This window comes from Cajanus cajan, chromosome 7 (assembly GCF_000230855.2).
Source record: "Cajanus cajan strain Asha chromosome 7, NIPB_CcT2T_4, whole genome shotgun sequence".
NCBI classification, from domain to species: domain Eukaryota; kingdom Viridiplantae; phylum Streptophyta; class Magnoliopsida; order Fabales; family Fabaceae; genus Cajanus; species Cajanus cajan.
The window spans coordinates 42,348,105-42,356,966 of NC_138523.1; the positions used below are offsets into that span (position 1 = coordinate 42,348,105).

At 31.2% G+C, this 8,862-nt stretch overlaps 1 protein-coding gene across 1 annotated transcript; it reads right to left on the reverse strand.

The window, feature by feature from the left end:
• Window positions 1–621: 621 nt before the first annotated feature.
• LOC109809565 (transcription factor MYB61) lies at window positions 622–2,699 on the reverse strand. The gene is made up of 3 exons (XM_083059679.1): window positions 2,348–2,699; window positions 2,107–2,236; window positions 622–1,943 (listed from the first exon to the last, which is right to left on the reverse strand). The coding sequence occupies exons 1-3, from the start codon at window positions 2,478–2,480 to the stop codon at window positions 977–979; spliced, it is 1,230 nt and encodes a 409-aa protein (XP_082915805.1). The 5' UTR covers window positions 2,481–2,699; the 3' UTR covers window positions 622–976.
• Window positions 2,700–8,862: the final 6,163 nt, after the last annotated feature.

An 8,862-nucleotide genomic window follows, 5' to 3' on the forward strand; every position in this document is an offset into this window, starting at 1 on the left:
CTAATCTAACACTGCATTATGCATTTCCTTTCCCTTTTTTAATTCTTGACTGTGTCCGTACGAAAATGTTAACCCAAGAAAGGTGCTAAATATGTTCTTTTTGTGGCCTTGAGTTTCCTAACCAGTCGGTGGTGAGGCAGAGAAATCGCTGTGTGGTTTTTGCCTCTGTGCCTACAACTGTTGAGTTGGTAATCAAATCTATCCATCCATGTCTCTGTGGTGTGTAGTGTGTACAACTGGATGACCCTTTTGAAATTGGTAAATCAAAGGAAGACAAGTACTTCATACTTTCTTGTCTTGAGCCATTAAGAGGGGAAGGGAAGTTTGCTCAGGTTTTTCAAAAAGTGAAAACAATCTCCATCTGTAGGAGACAGTGACAGACACCCATTTAAGAAATAGGGTCCCTGGTGCTTTCATAGTGAGAGAAAAAAAAAAAAAAAAAAAAGAGATGCAAGTTCAATGGATTCTCAATTGAAAAGGATCAAGTGAAAAGCTGACTGTGTAAAAAGAGAGAGAGAACAAATCCCGGACATCTAAAAGATATTAGGATTTGAAACTATTCAGTCACACGCACGTTCCATGAACTAATGCAATTTAAACTGTTCAACTCTAGGTACAAAATAACAAACAAAACCCTTGTTGAAACTTGAATCAAGGTAGAAAAATATAAACAATGCTGTCAATTGTATACACACGGAAAAACTCACAAGCTACACATTTCGGGACAAGCCTTATTCAGCAGTAGTGCCACTATGTTTGATTAACAAAATGGTGGGAATAAGGACCTGGAATTTATCACAAATATTACACTTACACTGTAACATAATATACAATATGGAAAGGAAGTTTTTTACAGCACACACATGTGGTCAGAACTCACAAGAGAAAATTCTGACCTGGTTCATAATGGAAATTAAGTCGGCAACATCTTTGTCTCTTTCGTTGAGTTGAAGTTTCCACATATTACGTACACAGGCTACAGGGTTTGTCCAAACGTCACTGAAAATCTCTGCAGATCTTTGCTATATATATCAGATAGTTGAAAAGCTGGTGTCTGTTGCTGACTATGGTGCCAATTAGTACATGACTCGTCTGTTATGAATCCTGTTTCTGGTTTAACCTCACTGTAGATAGATTGAGAGGTTTGATTCTGTGCTGTGTTTCCCAGAATGAATGGGGTGTTGAGATACTCAGACCATTTTAGATCTTCTTGTTCTGCTTGTAGGGGCACCTGAGAGTCTTTGTTAACCTTCATAGACTCTGCCACCCCCCACGTGTTGTCAAGGAAGTTTGTGTTTGTGCTGCTTTGTAACTGAATGTTTTTGTTGGTGTTGTTGCCGTTACTGAAGCTGCCAGCTTCCCAGTTTTGAACCCCATCAGAGGATATGGAAGGGTTGGTGTTAGATTGGAGACTAACAGAAGGCTTGACATGTGTAGGGAAAATTGAGTGGAGCATGGAGGAGGTTATGGTAGAGTTATTAAGCTCTGAAGAAGTGGATTGTGGAATGAAAGAAAGAGAGGCGTTGTTGGGGTTTGCAGAGAGGGGCATGTTTGTTCCATAGTTCAAGTGCTGGAAGGAGAAATATGATCCTACCACATCAGAGGGTCGGCAAGTGTTATCATGGCTGGTGGTACCAAACCTATCTAGGAATAGTTCCTGTGTGGAACAACTAGTGGAAACTTCAAGAGGGTGGTATCTCTCTGAAGGCATTGATTTTGGTAGCTGATCAACCAAACTCACTTCATTGGATCCCACTGAGGCTTTCTGATTGCTTTTGTCGGTTGAGGGTGGCATGTCCTTGTCGTTCTCAACCTCAGAAAGTGGTTTGTGGGTGTTTGGGTCAATGCCTCTTTGCCTCAGCTTCTTCTTCAGGCACGAGTTCCATAGATTCTTAATCTCATTGTCAGTTCTTCCCGGTAACTGTGCTGCAATCTGAGACCACCTGGTATCAAGCAAACCACATGAAGAAAACAACAACCACACATGCATAAAACAAAAGTCAAAAGTAATAACTGTACGTTAAAATAGAAAAAAAGGCCTTGTGTGATAGTTTGGTTTGGTTCCTCAACTGAACCATGTACAAGATTTTATTATAACTAAATTACCTGTTTCCAAGGACTGCATGGAGTTCAATAATCATGTTCTCTTCCTGCTGTGAGAATGCTCCTCTCTTCAAATCAGGCCTCAGGTAATTTATCCACCTCAACCTGCAGCTCTTCCCACACCTTTGCAAACCTGGCATGTACAATTAAGGTTAGAAAGACCCTCTTGTCTTGTCATTCATTCATTGTGCAAACAAGTGTTGAAAGTTGAAACAAACAATATTATAGTACTATACATATGTACCAGCTAGTTTGGGGACCGAACTCCAACATCCATGACCATGTTTGGTGATGTAATTCAGAAGCTTCTCATCTTCCTCTGGAGACCATAGGCCTTTCCTTAACTTCTGTTTGTAGCAGCAAGAGTGTCTCCCCATGTGTACGTCACTCAATATACCAATGCTTTAAGAACTCTTCTTTCCAAAGTCCAAACCTACGTGAAAAGGAGTTTTGGTGGGGTGAGGGAAAGAATTAACAGGCCCTTAATTGGTTAAACAGGATTTTGGTTAGAGAAGAAAAGTTGAGAAAATAAAATGGCAGCATGGTAGGGAATCAAATAAATAGGAGGAGCCTTAGAGAGGAGAAAGATGATTGGACAGTGCCATTTATTTTATTTTATATCCTCTCCCTTCTTCACGGGACAATTAATCCACATAATCACCTTGGTCCCACCATCATTTTTGGACGGTCCTGATGCTCCCACGTTTCCTCTCCATTGGATGTATCATGTATATATAGGACAGGAGAGTAACGCACAAGATTAATTATTTTGATTTGTATGTATATATGTAAATACATGCATATGTCCCATTGGCATTTTCTCGAGAGATCCCAAAATTTTAACTCAATGGTTATCATCCTCATGTGACTGCATAAACCAATTTTTGGTAATTGCCATATGCTACAAAGCTAGCTAAGAGTGTTCTTACTTTTCACCGACCTAGGTGGTTATGGACCATGCTGATTAAATAGAGCTGAGAGTTCTAAATTGTAATCTCGTGTGACGAAACGTCCCCATTCCCATATGATATAATATATAATAGCAAGAATAGAGAGAGAGAGAGAGAGTCATAGATAAAAGAACTATGTATGGAAATTGAAGGAGTGGCTTTGCTATAGGCTAAACTACTCCAAGAATGGTAAGATGAAGTATAAATTAACCACATGATTTGAGAAGGGCAAAATTCTCGTAGACAAGTAAACCCTGAGAGTAGCAAGGTGTGCAAAACAAAGTATACTGCATTAAATTGATGATAACAGAAGCTTCTCTAGGTTCTTATTGTGTTCCCCTTTGGTAATTATACTCAAAGTTTTGAAAACTCTATGGCCCTTTGCTTTTCTTGACTAACTTTTTCTGCCAGGTACCCTATGTAGAAAACTGCCCTTGTCTTCTTCTCGGCTTTTTGGGATGGTTTTTCAAAACCATGATCGTTTGGAAAAGTTTCATCATTTGGGAACAAATGCAAAATTTCTTTTGACATCTGTATGTCCAGGTTAAGGTCATATTTCTACCCTTAGAAACTGCTGGAACTTCAACTAACTATCCGAATGATTCATCTATTTTGCAATTTGAAAGTTACGTTATGTTGTCAATTAAATGTGGTTTCTTCAATGTCAATTTTCTGACTTCATACGACTTCTGTGTTTGTGTGGTAAGATACTAAAACCGTTGTTTTTTTAGGTAGGATACTAAAACCAAAGTTAATAATAGAAATAAACAACTGTACTTCTCTATACCAATGCGACAATCACAATAATGCAATTGTCCCTTCTTCCTTCTAGTCTGCGTCTCTGCCTCTCACACATATCATATAAATGAGAAAACAGACAATTTTGGATCATCAAATTTTACAAACCGCAGCCACGCTCAGATGGATAAAACTTTTATTACTAGATTCAATTATCTCATATATAATACGAGTGTAATTTTTATGCACAGAAAGAGAGAAAAAGATCTTACACACAGTGAATTAATAAGAAATTATGATAAAAATAACTTTTATGATAGTTATGGTTAAAGTTATCAAACCTTACTATTCATGATTTATAATGGAATGAAAATGTAGTTATTTTATAATGTGAGACTATTTTCTCTGAGCTTCAACCTTAAAGTTAAATTTGATATGTTTAAGAAAGAAATAAGGTGGATAAAATTAGGAAAAAAAATATACATTTTTTTTAAATAAGTAAAATATTATTGATAAGGGTACCAGAAGTACTCCCAACTTACCACCAAGATACATAAAGTTAATAGTGAAGAGGGTCTAAAGACCAATCAGGACAAACTAGAATCCTCTAATTTTTTTGAGAACCAAAACCATGATCAGACCTTAATAAGATCTAAGGTAGAGTTGATATTAACCGGCTCTCTTTTAAACACAACGTCATTCCTCTCAAGCCAAATAGATCACATTACTGAATGTTAAATAGAGTAATTTTTTTATTTAATTTGAAGAAATAGAAGTAAAATTGAAAAAAAAATATATTATTTTTTTTTCTAATTTTTTTTGGTTTATTATATAAGAAAAAAATTAAATTAAAGATAAAAAGATTATATTACCCCTAACAATTGATTTTCATGTAAATGACAATTGATTTTGCAGACATGGAGATGCAAAAATCAACTATCAAATACTACAAAATTGTTCTTGTCTTACGTATAGTATACTCCGTGGAATGCTGGTGTCAATCGTTAACTTATATGCATGTCTTTTGATATTCTATTGCATATAATTCTCTTTGTCAATTGATTATGTATGACTTTGAAAGGGTTAATATAGGTATTAATATTATCCCTAATCTCTTTAATTAAATAAAATCATTTTTAATTATTATAGAAAGAAAAAAAAACATAATTAATAAGAGAGAGTTGACCGTAGATAATTAATTTGATTTTTCAACGAAATTCGTGGTTAATAAAATTGGTAAATATTTTATAGTTTATACCATTAACATGGTAATAATAAAAAAAAATTGTCTCCTTCGGAGTTCATCTCTACCAAGTACGTAAACTTAATTTTCAATATTGTTTATATTTTCTCTCTATTATCTCAAATTATTTTCTAGCAAAGAGAGTGTAACGGAAAGGGAATTAGCGAGCGAGAAAGATACAGAATGATGTTGAGTGATGTTGGAAGAAAGGGGTCGTGTCATTTCATAAACACAACACAGTGGCAGACCAAAGACTAAGTGGGATCTGAATTATTCATCTAGGTGGTGGCTACATTGCATCATAGGCATACAAGAAATAAAACATAAAATTAAGCAAATGATTATGAGACTGTAAAAAGGTAGTGTTTGGGAAGAAAAGGTTGAAGGGTTTTAGTCTAATAGTACCATTTCTCCCCTCTAGGGACAAAACACAAAAGCAGAGCAGAGAGGTCCAAACAGGTCACTGTATATATGTGCCATTCCACAAGCTTTCTCACTTTAATCAGACAATGTCATTTTTAAATGACCATGCTTTTAACTTTTAACTACGAGATTCGTGTCATCATGAAGGAATTCCCTCTATGTAATCATATAAATTACAAAACAAAATGGGGACACGGGTGGGGGTGGGGAAGTTCATTCACTCATTCTTCCATGCATAAACACCAATTCTCCAAATTCCACTATTCACTATTTTCAGTTTTGCTACTTCACCAATCCAAAAACTAATACCAACACAAACACAAAACCACTTACTTAATTATTTAGTTATCTAACTATGCTATCTATGCTCTCACTCTCACCTAAGCTTAGGTATTCTTTCATTTCGATGCTTCTTATAAAAAAATATTACAAGTACCACTAAATCATAAACATTGTCATGCATGATACCAATAATGTTTAAAATACAACAAAGACTATGATATATATGGTCCAACAGAGCAGTATATAAGAGAGACAATTTTTTTTACAAGTCAAGATTGAATTAAACAAAAAAAAAAACTCACATTTTAAGATGCATTAAAGATTTCATTCTAACTAGTTATATGATTAAATTAAAGTAAATAAGTGAAAATAATCATGATCTTATGATCTGATTTTGTAAGATTAGATTTTTATAATAATTATTTAAAAAATCATATAATTTTTTTTTTAATAAATTTACAACATAAAAATATTTATACCCATAGTGCACGAAATTAAACTAAAAATCTTGGATCAAATAAATAAAAATTTAAACCAAGCAATGCCTTCACCCTAACAAAATGCAGGATATACCATGAATGAGTTATGAGGAATAAGTTACGTTGGTGTCTCTGAAGTGGACTCTTCTTTGTATTCAATGTGAGTCTCTAAGCTTCTGCATCTCCTTGGCTTTTTAAATCTTTTTTTATATATACTCATATATATATATATATATATTAATATTATATTTGTATATTATCACATTATTAATTATAATAAAACTAAAAAAAATTAAGTAAAAAATGATAATATTATTTTTTTAATTAATAAAAATTTAATTTATATATAAAAAAATTAATTTCACATCTCCAAATTTTTTATTAAGTTCCGCAACTGCAGGCCTACATGTGGCTATTGAACTTGTGGCAGAAATTCCAATTAAACAGTAATAATTTAAGACATCTCGTCAAAAAAAGATATATAGATTTTTTTTTTCAACACTACAATAATTAGGTCAATCGCATTTTCGTAGGACAAGACATGAATAATTTATTGAAACAAGGGGTGATAGCAAAAGTTTCCATAAGGAATATTGGCTCTAATTTTTTGGTCTAGAATTATTGATTCACACTCATCGATTTCGGCACCTAAGTTGAGTTAGGTCAAGTAAGATTATTATAGTGTCTTTGGGAATTTCACTTTTAGCCGTTAAAAAGAAACTGTTTATAAAATAAGTTTTTAGTTTGCAAACAATTTTTTATTATATAAAAATAAGTTATTTTTCTTGAATTTGAAATTTATAATTATTTTTTAACAGTTTTTTTCTTCTTAAGTTAGCTAATTTATTAAATAAAACCTGATTTTTTTTTATATTCAAACGAAATTACATATCTCAAAATCCCTTTTCAACAAATTTACCTAAACAATTTTTATATATTATAATCAATTATAATAATAATTAATTATACATATAATCTATCATTAAATAATATGTTTTACAACTTTCTCATACACATTCTTAAACACAAATTCTAGATGTTATTGCATTAGTTTTTTTAAAGGGAGATATCATTGCATTATTATTATTATTATTATTATTATTATTCCTAACAAAATCTATGTAAATAAGTTTATGCTAAGTTGTTTTATGACCTATTAAAAAATAGACTTTTGACCTATTTATATTGAGGTATTATTGACCTATTTGGATTGATAGTTTGTAAATCTGATTTATTAGTATGTGACCTAAAGTAAATTTTAGGAGGATTTTTTATTTTATTTTAATAAGAATTATATGTTGAGTTTTTTTTTATTAACATATGTGACTTTTTATTTTATAAAAATTAATAACAAATAATTTTGGATGGTAGACGAGTTTTAGTCGACCTTACATTTTGGAAAGGTAAACTTGAGTTTTAGTGACCTTAGTTTTTAGTCAAGCTCATAGGTTTATTGACATGTTTATAAAACCTTATTAATATATATAAAAAGAGTAAAAGAAAAGAAGAATTCACTTACTCTTAAAATAAGTTTATCTAAGGGGGGTGTATTGGATTAGGATTTTAAAGGACTTTTTTAGTTAAAAAAAATCTTGCGGATTTTAAAAGACTTTGCAGGATTTTCATGACTTTTAAGATTTTGCAAGATTCTACAAGACTTAAAATCAGGATTTTAATGGATTCTGCAAGACTTTTAAATTATGATTTTAATGGATTCTGTGGGATTTTGTGGAGTTTTGACATTTGACAAGATTTAAAAAAAATTATACATTCAAATTTAAAAAGAGTCAAAGATAAAAATAATAAATAAAAAAAATAATGTCTAGATAAATAATAATAATAATTCTCTATAATATTCTATCCTCTTTTTATAGCATCCACTATCAATTGTAACAATTCATCGGAATCATCCTTAATCCAAGCTTCATAGTTTTCTTTCTCTTTTCATTTTTCTTTATTATTTCCTTGTGAATCTCCCATTTGAATTACTAAAACAATATATGTTAAAAAATAGTTATATAAATAATTACGGATAATAGACAAAATCAATAAAATTATATTATTATTTTTAGAAGCACACCATCATACAAGATCGAATATATTTTTGCTATCCAAATGGATCAAATACCTCAGTTATTATAAAAAAAAATGTAAAAACGAAAATATAGAAACATAAGATAATTTTTTATATAAAAAAATTAGTATATTCGATACTGAAAAAATATTTAGATATATAATTTTTTTTTATATAAACAGAAGTATTTAGATATAGAGAATATATATATATATATATATATATGATAATTTTTAACGATATTTATAAATATAAATTATTCTAACAAATATTTTAACAATATTTTCTTTTTTAAAAAATAAGTTAATGAAGGCATAAATCCTAAACCCTAAAAAATTAGATATTGCAATGTCTTATGTTAATTTTCTTTTTTTAAAATATAAAAAATCTTAATTTCATAATATAAAAATAAAAAAGAAAAATTCATAGTAAAAAAAATAAAATAATTGTTGAGTCATAAAAGGAGGAGGGATAAGAGTAACAAATTCAAGGGAAAGAGAGAATTCGCAATTTTTATGCTAAGAGGGTTCTTCCCCCTACTAAGATCCATTTTTATCTCATTCTACTCAC

What these genes read in the sequence shown, in the direction of transcription:
- LOC109809565 (XM_083059679.1), bottom strand. Translation starts at nt 2,480, where the DNA reads ATGGGGAGACACTCTTGCTGCTACAAACAGAAGTTAAGGAAAGGCCTA. An exon ending in TTCGGTCCCCAAACTAGCTG is followed by an intron (nt 2,237 to 2,347) that starts GTACATATGTAT and finishes TGTACATGCCAG; the next exon opens with GTTTGCAAAGGTGTGGGAAG. An exon ending in CATGCAGTCCTTGGAAACAG is followed by an intron (nt 1,944 to 2,106) that starts GTAATTTAGTTA and finishes GCTTGATACCAG; the next exon opens with GTGGTCTCAGATTGCAGCAC.